We start from the raw sequence: 20273 nt of genomic DNA, 5'->3' as shown, positions 1-20273 counted from the left end.
AAATGTCAAAATATATATATCGTTTCCTTTCTTTTTTCTTTTTTTTTTTTTTTACTTCACACAGTCATGAGGTCAAGGGGTCCTCTCTGTTTTACGGTTTTCATATCCTATGACAACAAAATATATAATTACCTGCATAATTGTTACACCAACTGACTTTGATTTAGTGGACAAAGGTTTTTCAAATGTCCTGATTCTGCTGGACCATTCTTCAGCCTTTGACACAGTCAATCATCAGATCTTATTCTTCACCCTCTCTTTGCTGTGCATCACAGGAACTGTGCTTGACTGGTTTAATTCCTATCTCTCAGGTAGGTCCTTCAAGGTAGCCTGGAGAGGTGAGGTGTCCAAGCCACATCAGCAACTTACTGGGGTACCTCAGGGTTCAGTACTCGGGCCACTTATCTTCTCTATATACACAGCATCACTGGGACCCATCATTCAGGCACATTGTTTCTCTTACCACTGCTATGCCGATGACACGCAGCTCTACTTGTCTTTCCAGCCCAACAACACCACAGTGACTGCTCGAATCTCTGCCTGTTTGGCAGACATTTCGGTCTGGATGAAGGAACACCACCTGCAATTTAACCCAGCCAAGATCGAACTCCTTGTCTTTCCAGCCAACCCTGCTGTTGAACACAACATCACCATGCAGCTGGGTTAAACTACAGTAACGCCTTCCAAAACGGTCAGAAATCTAGGGGTAACCATCGATAACAAACTAAATTTCACAGACCACATGTCAAAGACCGCAAGATCATGTAGATTTACACTCTACAATATCAGGAAGACCCTTCCTCTCTGAACATGCCACACAACTTCTTGTTCAGTCACTTGTCATAACAACTAGACTGGACTACTGTAACGCTCTCATTGCAGGCCTCTCTGCATGTGCAATTAGACCCCTGAAAATGATCCAGAATGCAGAAGCACGTCTGGTCTTTAATGAACCAAAGAGAGCGCATGTTACACCCCTCCTTGTCTCTCTTCACTGGCTGCCAGTTGATGCACGTATCATATTCATGGCTCTGATGCTGGCATACAGAACAGTCACTCGGTCTGCTCCAGCATACCTAAAATAATTTCTGCAGAGCAACCAGCCCACTAGAAGCCTGCAGTCGGCTAAGGAACGTCGCCTTGTTGTACCAACACAAAGAGGCACCAAAACACTTTCCCGGATTTTTGGCTTCATCGTACCACGTTGGTGGAATGATCTTCCCAACTCCATCCGTGAAGCCGACTCACTTTCTGTCTTCAAAAAACGGCTAAAAACACATCTTTTCCATGAGCACTTAACCAGTCACTAAAAATAAATAAATAAATTCTTGTTGTGCTTTAATCTGTTTTGAATACTACTATTCTGATGCTAGTGAAACTTTGTAATATGGCACTTTTTCGTACTACTGTCTCCTTAAGATGATTCGCATACGTGTTTCTCTTTTGTAAGTCGCTTTGGATAGTCATTTGGATCTGCCAAATTAATAAATGTAAATGTAAGTAAATGTCAAATATTAATAATATTTTTAAAACAAAATTGATTCAGAATTTTGATTAGAAATGATTAGAAATCATAATCAGATGTCATTCCAAAATACTTATGCCAACATTTGTTTTGTTTAGTTTTTTTTTTAAATTTAAGCTTTTAATTAGACTTTTATTTTTATTTTTTAACCATCTCCAAATATTTACACCACTTATTCATTTTTTACTGCACCAGAAGAAATTATGACTTTGAACTGACAGATTAAAAAGATGTTCATCATGGTAGAGGTGTATTCAAGTAATTGTTCTATGTAAATTGCATTACTTAAGGGATGCATACAAAAAAAAAAAAAAAACTGTCACATCATTGACCCAAATATACTGTATATGTAAATTTCTCAGAAAGCTCTGAAGATTTCCGCAAATTTTATCAGAATTTGAACATCCATCATTGACAAACTCCTACCTAACCCCCATGCCTTGAATATTTATTTAGTTAATATGATGGCTAATTTGATAATGCTTTAAGCTACTAATAAGGGTGTAGTTTCCCATAATCAGTGGAGGAATTTTTTAAAAAGTGCAGATTCCATGCAGGCCTTCTCATACACCTGCCATATTTCATACAGTGTTCTGGCATGACAGCACATTTAGAAATTACTGGAGAGCTTCTGAATGTCACTCCCAGTTCATCCCTTATGGGACCCTGTGGTACATGCATGTGTGTGTTCTAGGTGAGAGTGATGATGTGTGAAATCCATTTGTGTATCAGGCCCCCAGACTCGCCCTCTGACAACATACACATGTACTTACAAGCCACGCAAACATCAGCTCTCGTCTGGATCAGCGCCCCCATCCTGTTCCTTACCGCGCACTGATACAGTCCCGCATCCTCGCGGTTTAACGACACAATTGTGTACCTGAGAGACAGACAGAGGGCAAGGGAATGCAAGGAAAATCAACTCAAAATTAACACCATGCTTACTTGTAGAGTCAATAGCTGGGTTTCCATCCACATATTTGTATGCAAATTTTGGGATTATTTTCGATAAGGAGATGTGCATAAACTACAGTGGAAATGCATTTACTGAATAAATTCTTAGATACGTATGAAAATAGTAATGTGACTTTGCCTCATTAAGCTGTGTGACTGAATTTATCGCTCATCACTGCAAATTTTACCAGAAGTGGTGAGTGTGTTCTCTTAAACACATGGGATGGAAATGCTGCTTTATTCGCAAATTGTTTTTGCAATATTCCAATTTTTTCACATAAATTAAAACTTGCAACTTGGATAGAAACCTGACTAATGACTATATAAATCAAGAAAATAAGCATACTGTTTACTGAATACTGTGCAAAGTATACTGTATCCTGCACACTGAAGATAACTGAAAGAGGTTTATGCTTAAAAACAAGAAAGACATATTTGCAGTTTGGTAAAAACCGAACATAAATCAACATATATTCTCAGATAACGTTCAAACCAAGTTCGAAAGTGGTGGCTAACAAATCCTCAGATTAATGAGCGGGGGAATGTGGGTGTGTGTTGTTTAACAAGAAAGATTACAAGCCCAGAGGGTCAGAGCTGCTCAGATCTGTGTTAATTCGGTTTTAACAGATGACTGTGTTAAACACAGAACTGATGGTTTGCATGGAATGAATGTGGAATCAGTGGAGCTGATAAAAATGCAGTCAGTTTTACAGACATCACAAACACAAATTTAAGATTTAAATGAATATTGAAATCTATCAAATTCAGGTCAAATCAATATCAAGATAAAATAACTTCATTAGGTTTGATGGTTTCTGCCATTAAATGTTTGCTTGTACAACATTTTATCATTTATTCATGTTTGCTCATGTCGTTCCTAACCCCTATTATTTTCTGCTTTCCACAGAACACAAAAAGGTTCTTAAAGGGATAGTTTACCCAAAAAACAATTCGCATTCTTCGTGCATATCGCTACCTACTGGGCAGGGAGGAGAATTTATAGTTAAAAAGGGCTTAAATATTTATTTATTTCTCACCCACACCTATCATATTGCTTCTGAAGATATGGATTTAACCAGTGGAGTCTTATGGATTACTTTTATGCTGCCTTTTTGTGCTTTTTGGAAAAAAGAAAAAAAAAGTTCTAGCCACCATTTATTTGCATTGTGAGGACCAACAGAGCTGAGATATTCTACTAAAAATCTTCGTTTAGGTTCAGCAGAAGTCATACACATCTGGGATGGCATGAGAATAAGTAAATGATGAGAACTATTCCTTTAAAGGTTCTTAATGGCTCTTTAGTATAGGGTTTGCACAAAGTAAGACAGCCGAAAACAAAGATCAAATTGTATAATATTAGATTCCTAAAAAAAAAAAAAAAAAATTACAATATTTGGACAAGTGCATATTGCAAATTAAAATGGACTATTCACAACAATAGTCTCAAAAAGCAGACTGTTGACCTTCAGAGGTTTGTAATGAAACATTTATTTTACATTATAATGGGTTATTGAGTCTAAAAGCAGAAATAAAAAAAATAAAAATTCTAAGAATAATAACTTTCAGGCTATTCTTCACACAAAGCTATTGTATGGCTTTAGAAGACTTGTAATATACCTTATGAGTTATATGGATTACTTCTATGGTTATTCTTTTGTCCTGTTTGGAGCTTGACAGTATAAATCTTTAAAGAAGAAACAGCTTTGCCATTCTTTAAAATAGTTCCACAGAATAAAGAAAATAATACAGGTTTGAAGCGACATGAGGGTGAGAAAAGGATACATATTCTTTTTTTTTTTTTTGGTAGTCTATTCCTTTCAAGACACATTTCCTTTGCTTTTAAATAATGAAAAAAGACCTCACTGCTCACGTTACTGAAGTCTCTAACATTGTTCTTAGTATAAACTTTGAGGTCACCCCAGTAATTTTGGCCCCAAAAATCAAGGGTCACAGATGGATGACCAGACAAGAGAAAGAGGCCAAAGAGGGAAACAGGACAAATGCGATCCCAAAGGACTCTATACTGTCTCTTTTAGTTATGGATTATTTTATTCTGCAGTACTTTTTTTTTGTACTATACAGTGTCTGACTGAAAATCCAATAAATTTAGAATTCATGTGTGCAAGGTAAGATAATGGTTACTGCTACCAAAACCAAGACTCCATATCTTGACCAAACACCAAGTCTTACAGCTCTGTGTCTTGTCCAGCTCAAATCAATGGGGTGATGTTGACAAGTCAACAAGAAATCAAGAAATCTTTATAAATGTCCCTGATCGATACATGATTAATCAGTGGATGCTGTTTTTTAAGTGAATTATTATATATATATTATATATATATATATATATATATATATTGTTTTTTTTTTTTTTTTTTTTTTTTTTGGGCTTTCATAATCTTTCATTTAAAAAAAAAAAAAAAACCTATCTACTTCTGCAGCATCTTTTCTTTGTCGTAAGAAAGGTGTTTCAGTCATTTTCTGACATATACAAGGCAGTCTGGGCAGGGAAAAAATTATATTAACCAATAATATCATAGCCTAAAATATAACGAGCCAATAAAATACAGAAGAATAAAATCAGGCCATGCCCTACATCTAAACTACACAGAAATATGTCCCATTACAGAAGGTAAATGTGCTGTGAATGCCTTTTCATGTTTTCTTTAAAGTCACCAAGAAACAGCAACCCATTTGCTTCCATAATGTGACATATTTAAAAATCAAAGTGAACATTCAAAGAAATAAACTGATTGGATTTTTAAAAACGGGTATTCTATATCAGAATGGAGTGAGATTTGAGAGTGTGTCTCTAGTACCTGTACTCAGGTGTGTATTTAGTGATATCTGTGTTGTTTCTGATCCATCTGAACTCCAGTGGCCAGCTTCCCTCTGCCAGACAGGTGAGCACAAGTCTGTTGCCCTCCAGGTGTGTCTGTGCACCCCCTACCTCGGTTTTAAAGTATGGGGCGATATCTGTGGAGAAAACAATTGAATTGTTGAATTGTATGGAAAAAAACATCTATGAATCAAGGAATGCATCATCCATCCATCCATCTACTGCATAATGGACCACTACAATGGTGATCTCGTTTACTATACTTTTTTTGGGCTATTGCAAAAACATTTGGTATGTGAAAATAAAAATGGCATACAGTATACCCCAAAACACTCATTCCCAAACACACTGTTTGATTTGTCAAAAGAGTAAATCACCTTCAATACCTACAACAGAAGTTTTGTGTTTTTTTTATTTTCTTATACCTACTAGGGATGTCCCAATACCATTTTTTATTTTATTTTATTTTTTTAGAAAGAGTATGAGTAATGACCAATACGTACTTTTTGGTACTCGTCGGTACAAAGTCCGATACCCGTTTTTTTTTCTGAATTCCATATCAGCTATTTATTTCAATTTTATCATCAAAATGGTACTGATCTATTTCTGTCATACTTTTTTCCTTTAATTAAATCAAGCTTTTATTTTGGGAGAGCTTTTATTTTGAAGTGTTTGTGTTATGACCAAAAAGCTCTGACGTTATGATGGTAGCTTCCCACTATGGAAATGCCAATCGCTACTGACTCAGTGATTATTAAACCGCAAAAGGCCTCTATTTAATTAAATATTTAGTCTGTATGTGCTTTGCGCTAAAAAGTGAATAACCACAATTATTTGGGTTATAGTTATCGTCAAATAAATCCAGGCCCCATTTTGAGGCAAGAAAATACTAAAAAAAGGTCTCAAAAGGACTTTCACTCATGCTGTATGAGAACCTTATGTGTTGAGGCCTTTGTGTATTGTGTGAGAAAAAGGGAAAGAAAATCTAATCCAAGTACGGTTAGAATAGCTTCAGATGACATCACTAACAACTGACTGATCCCATCTACCCAGTGCAAAAGAAAAGTGTGGCCTAAGATGTGACTGATAAAACAAGCTCTCTCTTTCTGTATGTGTGTCAGCATGTATGCAATTTAGGCTATATGAATAAGTACCATAATGACAAATACATTCCATTTGGTCTTGGAATTGTCATGTTCCACTGGAATCCACCCCTTTTGACCAATTTCTAGCCGAAGAAATATTTTAGAGTGGTGCATAGCAAGGAAACCTATATTCACTATAGAATTGTTTTTTTTAATTCCCTGATTTTTCTGGCAACCCATTGAAATGGAACCAGTCATAAGAGATCGATTTGGAATACATAGGCAGCAACTCCATTAACTAAACAAAATAGCACTACACATGGGAGTCTGACGTTAGCATGTTGCTAAGCTAACAACATTTACATGTAAATATACTCACATGATGCTTCAATAGCCATAAAAATACATAATGTTTGCCTTGTTTCATACTAAGTAAAATAGTTTATTTTAATTAGATTACATTTAATTTTTGCAATACATTTCAGAAATGGATAAATAAAAAAAATTAAAAAAAAAAGTATATTTATAGCCAATTCTCTCAATTTTTTTCACAGCTTGTCAAAATGTATTCTGGCATTGCCGTATCCATGAAGGATCCATGCAATGCTGCCTTAGCATTTGGCCCAAATGAATTTTCTTAGAAGGCAGCATAACATTGATGGCTGTTCCAAAAGGCAGACAGACATCGCATCAGGAGTCCACTTATGTTGCCTTAAAATGCTGCTTAAATAGGAAGCTCACCAGATTTTGGAACAGAGCTTCAGTTTCTCTGCAGCACAATGCTTGAAGCACCCTGGATTAACATTCAAATTCATTCTTACTGTCTCTGCAGGAAAAAAAATAAGTGAATGTTTCGGTCACTGTGAAGCTAAAGGCCAATAACTCAGTGCCTCCCAACACACTTGTTAGTATATTAATCACTATTTAGCAGACACTTTAAGACTAATAGCAGAAACAGCCCTCCAGGAGCAACTATGTGCTTTGCTTAAATGCACAAAGGTGACGAAACGGAATGTGAAGTATTAAATCTTAATTCCAGTGTCTTAATTACTTGTGGCTAAAACTCATTGGTGAACAGTAAAAATTAAATTAATTTACTGTACTTAAGTAAATAAGTCAAGTATCTGTACTTTATTAAGAGTATTTTCATTTAAGGAAACTTTTACATCACTAAATATACTGTATATGAGTTACTGTTTAAATGTGTAAAGAGAATGGTTGATTAAGCCTTTTGCATTTGATTATATATATATATATATATATATATATACACACATATATAAAAATAAAAAAAAAAACACCTATATTAATCTGTCAGGAATTATGAAATCATAAAATGAGTAGTTAGGCTAAACCATGAAGGCAGAATTGTCTAGCTTTCTTGCAATGTACATTCTCATCTGTTTAGCTGCCATTACAACATTTATGTTAATTGAACACGTTGACCTTGCGGGGTATGTTGTCACACTATATGGGGGTAAGTCACAGTGGGATTCTGCAATTATACAGCCTATTATGGGGAAATGGAATAAAAAGTAAAAAATTATGAAGCACAAAATGACTGATAAAATAGCAAAAATTTACTAATTGGTAATTTACAAAACATTAAAACCATTGTTTTGCCAACAGATATAACAAATCGTAAAAAATTTAAAACACAAAATCTGCACTGACCTGACATTTATGAAGAATACTTGTCCTGAGAATACATGTCAATCTTTTGATTAATGTCTCAATTATATGTGACCCTTGCATTAATGTATCACAGTATAGTGTTTCTTACTTGAATACGGCTTCGTAATGTTGCCATATAAATGTAGTTAGGAGGATAGAACTAATAACAATTTAAGTGAGTTTTGGATAGGTGTTTGAGACCAACAGTACAAAAACCACTGCCAGAGAACATAAATTTGTCTAATTGGACATTTGCCTCAAAAAGCTTGTTACAGAGATATAGCCCATGTGACAACTGCCCTGGTCTCCCCCATTTGTTTTAAAGATGAAAACACAATCTAATTTTGCTTATAAGACTAAATATACCATTCCCATTTCATTTTTTTTTAAAAAAGTGCTTGTAATATATACATCTTCAGCTTTAGAGTCAATAGGAAATATACGTTTTAAACTCCTGAATATTCCTTTTGCAAATAGAAAAGATTAGAATAGAAGAACAGGGAGCTCTGCAACACATGCATGGCCCCCACAGAGCCCCCCACTGAACAGCGAGCCAGTCTGGGATTACAAGAAGAGACAGAAGCAGTTGAGACAGCCTAAATAGATAGAAGCACTGCTGCAAAGAAGCTTGGAACATCCGATCTGCTGACAACCAAGAAAAGCGGTGTCCAGGTGTACCTAGGAGAATTGGTGCGGTTTTGAAGGCAAAGGTGGCCACATCAAATATTGATGTAGCTTTTTTTGAAACAACCACACCATCTTTTTCCAGAGCAGCCTGCATTTCTCCTGAGGTTACCTGTGGGTTTTTCCTTTGTATCCCGAACAATTATTCTGGCAGTTGTGGGTGAAATCTTTCTTGGTCTACCTGACCTTGGCTTGGTATCAAGAGATCCCCAAATTTTCCACATCTTAATAAGTGATTGAACAGTACTGACTGGCATTTTCAAGGCTTTGGATATCTTTTTATATCCTTTTCCATCTTCATCAAGTTCCATTACCTTGTTATACAGGTCTTTAGACAGTTCTTTTCTGCTCCCCATGGCTCAGTATCTAGCGTGCTCAGTGCAGCCACGTGAGAGCTAACAAACTCACTGACTATTTATACACAGACACTAACTGCAATTTAAAAAGCCACAGGTGTGGGAAATTAACTTGTAATTGCCATTTAAACCTGTGTGTGTCACCTTGTGTGTCTGTAACAAGGCCAAACATTCAAGGGTATGTAAACTTTTGATCAGGACAATTTGAGTGATTTCTGTTATCATTATTATTTAAAAAGGAGCCAAACAACTATGTGATGATAAATGGCTTCATATGATCACTATCCTTAAATTATTATTTTTTTTTTTTAAATGATCAGTCACATTTTCAAAATCAATGCCAAAATTTCACAATTTCTGCCAGGGTATGCAAACTTTTGAGCACAACTGAATATTTTGTTCTTTTAATAAAACATTGCTGTAACAAATGAAATACAAACAAATGCAATCTTCTTTAATAAGGATATATAATTTAAATAATTATACAATTGCATTCACTTTAAGTTATATTAGTTTATCTATACTAACTACTACTGTACTTTCACTTTAATAATAAAGTGAACATTTAAAAGGAGTAATTTACTTTTATGGGAGTAATATTTCATCAGGGTTTCATCAGTGTACTTCGTCCACCATTGCTGAAACTTAGCACTAACACCCAGGGCTCATTAATAAGGATGACCCGATGACCCAGGCCCAGAAAGTTTAAGGCCAGTTGACATAATTGTCACTTGCCTTATGGGGAAACGATCTTACATTCATTGATAATGTACGTGTGTGTTAATGCCTTACAAATGGAAACATTTGGTAATGTTTTGAACATTGTTGTTATGAATTCTGAATGAACCAAGATAATGTTATCTAGCTGGCTGGAACAGATGAGCTTTTGTCAAAATGTGACTTTTGACAATTTTGGAAGCATCTGTTAAAATAGGTTGAAAATTATAAACAAATCAGTAATGTTTTGCACCATATACAATAATTTTCCAGCAAAAGTTATGATGTTTGTAGCTGTCACAGAGTTACATTGTACACTGCAAAAAAAAAAAAAAAAAAAAAAGATTTTCTTTATCATTATTTTTGTCTTGTTTTCCCAGTATAAAATTAAAGCATCCTTAAAACAAGATGAATGTATTCAAGAGGCAAAACTGCATAAGATACTAAGACTTTGAGAGACTACATCAATACCCCATTGGCAAATAGTTTTTTTCTTTTTAAATATATATATATATATATATATATATAAGTTAGGTTTATGCTTGAAACAAGAAAAAAAAAAAAAAAAGGCCAAAAAAGGTAAGAAAATAAACTTACGTTAGGATTTATTCTCTGAAAATAAGTCTTATTGTCTTACACAGTTTTGTTACACTTATTTTGTTTTAAGGATATTTTGATATTTTTACTGGAAAACAAGACTATTTTACATACTGATTAAGAAAATGACTTTTGCAGTGTATCTGTATAAATTGCTAGCTATTATTGCAAATTAAATTAAATTAAAATAAACAAATCGATTAAAAATCATTAAAAATCATCTTTAAAACATAACATATTTGTTGTCATTTTGAGGGGGTCAGTTGTTGTCATTTTTATATATTAAATAAATAAATATACATATATTTTTCAGACACTTACGAAATATGTTGTTAAAAAATAATAAATAATAATATGAATATATATACTTAACCAGTAGGTGATCACTGTGCTAGATCTTTATGGAAAGCATGTAGCCAAAACTTAATGAGGCAAATCTTAATTTCTTCCAGTGCAATTACACAGAGTACAATAGAGTATGACTTCCATCCGATATGACCTTTTTTGTGGTCCCACTATAATGAGACAGTGTGACAGCTGTATACACTCGTTGCACAGTACAGTTTGGGGAGTTAAGTTCTTTTCCTCTCGCCTCGGGACACAGTTACCCACAGAGAAGATCTGAGCGCACAGACAGGTAGAAGCAAGCATGGGTAATCAGGTGGAAGAAATGGGGTGATCAGTGACATTTACACATCAAATACACACACAAACATTTCAGTGAACTCCAGCGCAAGCAATCCAGACACACAAATACATTTCAGCACTTACACACACACAAACACATCACATGGACTAACACAGTGGAAGAGACAGGGTGATCAGTGACATTTCCATAAAGTGGAGGTAGAGGAATCTTGAGGAAATAGGAAAACAACATATGCACACAAATACACACACAAACACACTCCTCTTCAAAAGTGTCTTGTGACCAGAAAATCTACTGTGAAGGACAAAAGTTGATTCAAAAGAACTTTAGAAGGTAGAATGAATATGAACTCAGAAACGGTAAGGAAAAACATTATTGGTGGAATCAACTGTGGCATTTGAACTGTGGAAACACCATGGCTTATGTATGGCATGATAAACTTAATTTGCCAAGTACCTAAGCTACAATGCCTAACAAACGTACTAACAAAATACATAATAACAAAAACCTTCTTTGGTTTCAAGAAGTATTTGGACAATTATGGACACTTAAGTCACACTTAAAAATGTCATTACATTAGATAACTTAAGTGTCCACATATTTTTGGGGCCACTGTATGTCAAACAATACTTTGAAGAAGAAAAAATGAAATGTAAAAAATAAAAAAATTATTTTTTACAAATCAATATTAAGAGCCACAAGAAGCCTTGTAATGGTGTTTGCTGATGCAAGTGTTATTATTATCATTGCACATACTTGAGGTTAGGTATTTGACAAACCCCTAACCCTCCATAAAACAATTAATGGCTATAGACATGGATGAAACCAAAAATTAATATATTTTTTTAAGTGATCACTGATCAGATTCACATTTTTCACCTGACAGATGATAAAATGGGAAAAAACAATTCCATAGACTTCTATTAGAGGAGGGAACCGAACCATGTCTTGGTACCAGAATATCGTAGACTTGGGGAAGGGTTCTTTGGACATGAGACAATAACCACCCTGTACACAACCCCTCAGCCACCTAACACCCTAGTAACTACTTAGCAACTTAACACTCCAGTATAACCACATACTTTAACAACATGCTAAAAACTGAAAACACCCTTGCAACCACATAGTAATGCCCTAGTGGCCACCCAGAACACTGTGGCAATAGCTTAGCAACACCTTAGTGACCACCTACAACACCCTAGTTGCTAGCAACCCCTAGGCAACCTAACACCCTATCAATGACATACTGTATCAACATGCTAAAAAACAAACACTCTAGCAAATACCTAGCAATGCCCTAGCAACCACCCAGAACAGCTTGGCAACTGCTTAACAATGCCCTAGTGACCACCCAGAACACCTTAGCAGTCACATAACAACACTCTGACAACCACCCACAGCTTTTGCACAGGTAAGCACCACTCACATTTTCTTCAGAAAATGTACAAGTCTAGTTTAAAAACTGCAACAGTGAACCAAATTCAAATGTTTTGAATGTCCCAGCACACTTTTACGTTCAGGTAGACATGTTTAGTTACAGATGACAGATTTCGTTATTCTGCAGAGGGCAAACAGAACAATAGCACAATAATTACTGTTTGCCGCTAGATAAGCGAGTAAGTGAAGCATTCAGCATGTTTTGTTTGCTTATAATCAAATTAACGTTCAGAAGGATGAAAAATCTGACAGCTCTGAAAATGAAGTACTTAACGAAAACAGAATGAAGAGAGAGGGAGTAAACAAAAATAACTAGGAAACAGAAACAAACGACGCGAAAAGACAAACAATCACTCGTACATATAGTACACACACACACACACACACAGAGAGAGAGAGAGAGAGAGAGAGAGAGAGAGAGAGAGAGAGATACTCCAGCAGTTAAACATCTATAATTTCTAATGTCTGGACTTTCAGATGTACCTATTACTGGATGATTGTCATAGTACTGTAATGTTTTCTCCCATTTCGTTCTCCTCCTTAGTAATGGATTTTTATTGTCTGTATATTCCCAGAGGAAAATTTTATTGCTCTTTCATAGCTCAGGAGTTTATTTTGAAATCTTTTACTTTTCTTTACAAACTTGATACTTTGGCAAATCTGAGCACAGTTTGAGACATTGTTGATCTCTTTTGAAACTCTAGAGGAGACATATGAGATTACTAGGATTGAGTCACTACACCACCACGAGGAGCTAGAGCGCACTGGGAATTGGGCATGTCAAATTGGGGAGAAAAGAGGAGAAGATCCCACAAAAAAAATAAATAAAAAAAATAAAAAGAATGTGAAATGTCAGAATAATAGTAGAGAGAATGATTTATTTCAGCCTTTATTTCTTTCATCACATTCCCATTGGGTCATTTCATTAGTATTTAGTAGCATTGCCTTTAAATTGTTTAAATTTGGTCAAACCTTTTGGGTAGCACTCCACAAGCTTCTCACAATAATTTGCTGGAATTTTGGCCCATTCCTCCAGACAGAACCGGTGTAACTGAGTCAGGTTTGTAGGCCTCCTTGCTCGCACACGCTTTTTCAGTTCTGTCCCAAAATTTTCTATCAAATTGAGGTCAGGGCTTTGTGATGGCCACTCCAATACCTTGACTTTGTTGTCCTTAAGCCATTTTGCCACAACTTTGGAGGTATGCTTGGGCTCATTGTCCATTTGGAAGACCCTTTTGCGACCAAGCTTTAACTTCATGGCTGATGTTTTAAGATGTTGCTTCAATATATCCTCATAATTTTCCTTCCTCATGATGCCATCTATTTTGTGAAGTGCACCAGTCCCTCCTGCAGCAAAGCACCCCCACAACATGATGCTGCCACACCCATGCTTCACGGTTGGGATGGTGTTCTTCGGCTTGCAAGCCTCACTCTTTTTCCTCCAAACATAATGATGGTCATTATGGCCAAAAAGTTCAATTTTTGTTTCATCAGACCAGAGAAAATTCTTCAAAAATTAAGATCTTTGTAGTCTGTAGTCTGGCTTTTTTATGGCGGTTTTGGAGCAGTGGCTTCTTCCTTGCTGAGCAGCCTTTGTCGATATAGGACTTGTTTTACTCTGGATATAGATACTTGTCTACCTGTTCCCTCCAGCATCTTCACAAGGTCCTTTGCTGTTGTTCTGGTATTTATTTGCACTTTTTGCACCAAACTACGTTCATCTCTAGGAGACAGAATACGTCCCTTTCCTGAGCAGTACGATGGCTGCGTGGTCCCATGGTGTTTATACTTGCGTACTATTGTTTGTACAGATGAACGTGGTACCTTCAGGCATTTGGAAATTGCTCCCAAGGATAAGCCAGACTTGTGGAGGTCCACAATTTTTTCTCTGAGGTCTTGGCTGATTTCTTTTGATTTTTCCATGATGTCAAGGAAAGAGGCACTGAGTTTGAAGGTAGGCCTTAAAATACATCCACAGGTACACCTCCAATTCAGTACACCTCCTATCAGAAGCTAATTGGCTAATTGTCTAAAGGCTTGACATCATTTTCTGGAATTTTCCAAGCTGCTTAAAGGCACAGTTAACTTCTATAAACTTCTGACCCACTGGAATTGTGATATAGTCAATTAGAAGTGAAACAATTCTGTCTGTAAACAATTGTTGGAAATATTGCTCATGTAATGCACAAAGTAGATATCCTAAACAACTTGCCAAAACTATTGTTTTCTAACATTAAATCTGTGGAGTGGTTAAAAAATTTGTTTAAATGACTTCAACCTAAGTGTATGTAAACTTCTGAATTCAACTATATATATATAAAAGACTGGAAAAATCACTCTGGACCCCACTCACCCTGCCCACTACCTTTTTGAACTGTTGCCTTCTGGTCGACGCTTCAGAGCTCTGAGCACCAGAACCGTCAGGCACAGGAACAGTTTTCCCCCAGGCTATCCATCTCATGAACAGTTAAAACTGCCTATTTGAGCAATAATTAATGTGCAATACACACCTTAGTCTTTTTATATTATCCAACACATCCTACCTCTTCTGCCATTACATTCCCTTGCACTGTACATAACCGATTTGTATTTAGATTTGCACTACATATGTGCATGTGTGTGTGTATGTATGTATATATATTCATATATATGTAAATGTGTATATGTATGTATATGTATGTGTGTGTGTTTGTATGTATATGTGTATGTGTGTGTGTGTCATATATATATATATATATATATATATATATATATATATATATATATATATATATATATATTGTGTATTCTATATATACTTTTTTCTTTTCAATATTTATCTATAAGTTATTCAATTTTAATTATTTTTTAAAAGTCTTGTTGCTGTTTTTGTATTGTTGTGTACTAGAAGCTCCTGTCACTAAGACAAATTCCTTGTATGTGTAAGCATACTTGGCAATAAAGCTCATTCTGATTCTGATATATATATATATATATATATATATATATATATATATATATATATATATATATATATATATATATATATATGTATGTGCAAATACAAATCTGTTATATACAGATAGTGCAAGGGAATGTAATGCAGAAGAGGTAGGATATGTTGGTTAAATATAAATAGACTAAGCTGTGTATTGCACATAATTATTGCTCAATGGGGCAGTTTTAACTTTTTAATCATGAGATGGATAGCCTGAGGGAAAAAACTGTTCTTGTGCCTGACGGTTCTGGTGCTCAGTGCTCTGTAGCGCCGGCCAAAAGGCAACAGTTCAAAGAGGTAGTGGGCTGGGTGAGTGGGGTCCAGAGTGATTTTTCCAGCCCTTTTCCTCACTTTGGAAGTGTACAGTTCTTGAAGGGAGGGCAGGGGGCAACCGATAATCTACTCAGCAGTCCGAACTGTCCTTTGTAGTCTTCTGATGTCTGATTTCGTAGCTGAACCAAACCAGGCAGTTACTGAAGTGCAGAGGACAGTCTCAATGACTGCTGAGTAGAACTGTATCAGTAGCACCTGTGGCAGGTTGAACTTCCTCAACTGGCGAAGGAAGAACAACCTCTGCTGGGCCTTTTTCACAACGGAGTCAATGTGGGTCTCCCACTTCAGGTCCTGTGATATGGTAGAGCCCAGGAACCTGAATGACTCCACTGCTGCCACAGTGCTCCTAAAGTCCATCTATCATCTCCACTATTTTGAGCGTGTTCAGCTCCAGGTTGTTTTGACTGCACCAGACAGCCTGCTGTTCAACCTCCCTTCTGTATGCAGACTCATCATCATCCTGGATGAGGCCGATGACAGAAGTGTCGTCTGCAAACTTCAGGAGCTTGTCAGATGGGTCCTTGGCGGTGCAGTCATTTGTGTACAGGGAGTGCTGATCGTACAGGTGCTGGAAGTGAATTTCCCCAGTCTCACTAACTGCTGCCTATCTGTCAGAAAGCTGGTGATCCACTGATAGATAGAGATGGGAACATAGAGTTGGTTTAATTTAGTCCGGAGAATAGCTGGGATGATGGTGTTGAAAGCCGAACTGAATTCCACAAAAAGGATTCTTGCATATGTCCCTGGTCTGTCCAGATGCTGCAGGATATGATGCAATCCCATGTTCACTGCATCATCCACAGACCTGTTTGCTTGATAAGAAATCTGAAGGGGATCCAGAAAGGGTCCAATGATGTCCTTCAGGTGGGCCAACACCAGTCTCTCAAATGACGTCAGAGCGACGGGTTTGTAGTCATTAAGTCCTGTGATTTTGGGTTTCTTTGGGACAGGGATGATGGTGGAGCATTTGAAGCAGCAGGGAACTTCACATTGCCTCAGTGATCTGTTGAAGATCTGTGTTAAGATGGAGGCCAGCTGGTCAGCACAGGATTTTAGACAAGTGGGTGAAACACTGTCTGGGCCCTGTACTTTCCTCATCTTTTGTTTCTGGAAGATCTGGCACGCATCCTCTTCACAGATCTTAAGTGCAGGTTGAGTAGCATGAGGGGGAGGGGGAGGGTGGTTGCAGGATGTGTTGATGTTTGTGTGAAGTGAATGTCAGAGCGGGTGTGGGGTGTGAGACCGGGCTTTTCAAATCTACAGTAAAACACATTCAGGTTGTCAGCCAGTTGTTGATTCCCTACAGTGTTGAAGGATGGTGTCTTGTAGTTAGTAATGTATTTCAGGCCTCTCCACACTGATGCAGGGTCATTAGCTGAAAACTTGTTTTTCAGCTTCCCAGAGTAGCTTCTTTTAGCCACTCTAATCTCTTTTGACAGTGTGTTTCTGGCCTGATTGTACAAGAGTTTATCCCCACTTCTGTAAGCATCCTCTTTGGCCTGATGAAGCTGCCTGAGTTTTATTGTAAACCATGGTTTGTCATTATTGAATGTTAAATAAGTCCTAGTAGGAATGCACATATCCTCACAAAAACTGATATATGATGTCACAGAATCTGTGAGCTTGTCCAGATTGGTGTCTGCAGCTTCAAAAACACTCGAATCAGTGCAGTTAAAGCAGGCTTGTAGTTCCAGCTCTGCTTCATTGGTCCATCTTTTTACAGTCTTTACTACAGGTTTAGCTGATTTAAGTTCTGCCTGTAGGTCGGAAGAAGATAGACCAAAGCTGCTCTAGGGACAGAGAAATATGCATCCTTTAATGTTGTGTAGCAGTGATCCAGTATATTTTTGTCTCTGGTGGGGCATGTAATGTGCTGTCTGTATTTTGGCAGTTCACGGGTGAGGTTGGCTTTGTTAAAATCGCCGAGAATAATAATAAAGTCTGGGTATTGTTGTTCCGTGTCTGTGATCTTATCAGCCAGCTGTTGCAGCACTGTGCTCACACACACGCTTGTGGAGGAATATAAACACTCACCAGAATAAACTAGGAAAACTTCCATGGCGAATGGAAAGGCTTACAGTTGATAAAGAGTACTTCCAAATTAGGACAGCACATCTTTAACACTGTTACATCTGTACACCAACTTTCCTTTTCCCCGTTATCTCCGCAATACGATCCGCTCTGAACAGCCGAAAGCCCAGCAGATGTAACGCGCTGTCCAGAATGGCTTCACTCAACCAGGTTTCTGTGAAGCACAAGGCAGTAGAGTTTGAAAAGTCCTTGTCTGTATGGGTGAGGAGATGTAGTTCGTCCGTTTTGTTAGGAAGGGAGCAGAAATTCGCTAGATGAATACTCTGCAGCGCTGTTCGAAAGCCGCTCGCTTCCCTCACTTGCATCTCATAGCGCGCTTGAACAATACAGCTGCGCCTCCGACTAAAATGTCCAGCAAACTTCTGAATAGTCAAAAAATGGGAAAAGATTGTCTGGTATTTGCTGCCAAATGTTCAGCAGTTCGTCCCTGGTAAAACTGATTGGAAAAAAATTACTAAACACAGGACAAACAAACAAAAACAACAAAAGAATTGGAGAGCTTCACAGTGAGGCTGCCGTCGACGGCACCATCTTTGATAATGTTAAGTCAGTCTTTACAGGCATGAAAAGCCACCAAAGCAGCCTCGTCCTGAGCTCATTGGCTTTGAAAGGGAGAAATCAGTGAACGAGGAATATGAGTCAATGGAGGTGAACAAGAATGATGATTCGTTCACTTAAAACAGGGGTTCTAAACAGGGGCGGTACCGTACAGACACATACTGTATCTTCAAAAGCAGAAAAGTTCCTGATAGTCCTGCTGTTTCGCAAAGACAACATCCCCCAGAAACACACTCTAAAAATGCTCTTTTAAGTAAAACAAGTGATGAGCCCCATGCAAAACAGTTATCATTCTCCAAAGGGGAAGTCTCTTGACACTCTATTAAGAGTAAAGCCATTATATGTTCTTATGGCATCCCAGAGATCTTCAACAAATTTTCAGTGTTCAAGAGGTGATTTAATTGAAAGGGTGAAAAGTTCTCTCTTTAAACATTTTCTCAAGAGCATGTCAAAGTATGGCTCACTTTTTTTTTTCACTGATTCTTTTATGGCCTTCACTAGTTTAACCTGTCATGTCTTGATGAGGTGGACAGATAGATCTCCTTTCATTCACTATTCAGGCAGGCTGAGATCAAACAGCATTCACTCTGAATTCAGTTTGACGATCAAAACCTCAAGGACGCTAATTCTTTTATTTAAAGTGAAATTGTAAAAAAGGTTTTACCAGATTATGCTTTTATGATGAATTTAAAAAGTCCCACACTGTTTATACTACAAACATGAATGATACCACAAATCATGGGGCTTTTTGAGAAGAGATGTGGTATTACTTTTCTAAGCTATCAGACTTGTGACCAGTGGATGATAAAATGGGCAAAAAAAATATCCCATAGACTTACATTTATGGAGGGCCTCAAGCCATACAGGGGCCAGAATATGATAGATACTTAAGGATGGGCTCTTTTGACTGGCAGAGTATGCAACCACCCTGAACACCCTATTAACCACCTCGTTACCACATAGCAACCACCCAGAAAATCCTAGTAGGTGCATAGCATTGCACTGAAAAAAACTCAAGTGTATCTAATATCTAGTTCACATTAATCTTAAAGTACATCCATGATCTGTGACTTTCAATAAAGTGTATATAACACAAACGTGGAATCTACCATAGCTGCGCATACAAGAAACCAAAAATAACTGTTAATACTGTGAAGTTCTCTCTCAAGTTGCTACTAAACTAACACTGTGGCATGGGGGGCATCACCGGGCCGTAATTATTTCTACCACCTGTCTCTCATTATAGTGATGGCGGAGGGAGATCTAAAAGGCACGCCAGAGCGTCAGAGAGGGGAAAGAGTGACCTGACGAGTCCAAGCCAGAGAGAGTTTCAATTATTGTTACATTTTGTTTTGACAGGTTACCGTCAAGTGTGGACAATTTAATTATTAAAAGATCTGACCTTAAACCTGCTTCGTTGTCTCCTGACTCCTCCATTGCCCACGAACTAAGATCGTTTACAAACATATGTACAGGTTGTGATCTTACAAGTACATACAGATCATCCCCTAAAGAAAATTCTGGGTAATTATAGCACAGGTGTTAAAGTGATGAAGGTTTGATAAAAGGTAAGTGTGACTTCTTATTAAGGTACATCTTGATAAGGGTCTGTCTGGCTTTATTTAGATGGAGCTGGTAAATCAGGTGTTCTGACAAGTGGAAATTTGTTCGACTGTCAGGATCAAGGACAGAGAAACTTCTGGACCGCAAGGAAATTCTGCATCCCTTCATGTGATTTTGAGGCTGGAATTAACAGTTTGGCTACATTAGAGGCTACATAAAGTAAACAGTGAAGGT

The 20273-nt window shown here is 37.1% G+C and overlaps 1 protein-coding gene across 1 annotated transcript in view; it reads right to left on the bottom strand.

Moving 5' to 3' along the window:
- sdk1b (sidekick cell adhesion molecule 1b) overlaps window positions 1-20273 on the bottom strand; it is a 316455-nt gene that overhangs the window by 194645 nt on the left and 101537 nt on the right. Inside the window, exons 2-3 of the mRNA XM_051702261.1 lie at window positions 5299-5455; window positions 2299-2405 (exon numbers count right to left, since the gene is read on the bottom strand). Of these exons, the coding sequence (XP_051558221.1) occupies window positions 2299-2405; window positions 5299-5455 (264 nt within the window). The remainder of the gene's footprint in view (window positions 1-2298; window positions 2406-5298; window positions 5456-20273) is intronic.

This window comes from Myxocyprinus asiaticus, chromosome 7 (assembly GCF_019703515.2).
Source record: "Myxocyprinus asiaticus isolate MX2 ecotype Aquarium Trade chromosome 7, UBuf_Myxa_2, whole genome shotgun sequence".
Taxonomy (NCBI): Eukaryota; Metazoa; Chordata; class Actinopteri; order Cypriniformes; family Catostomidae; genus Myxocyprinus; species Myxocyprinus asiaticus.
This window is presented reverse-complemented; position numbering and strand designations above follow the sequence as displayed.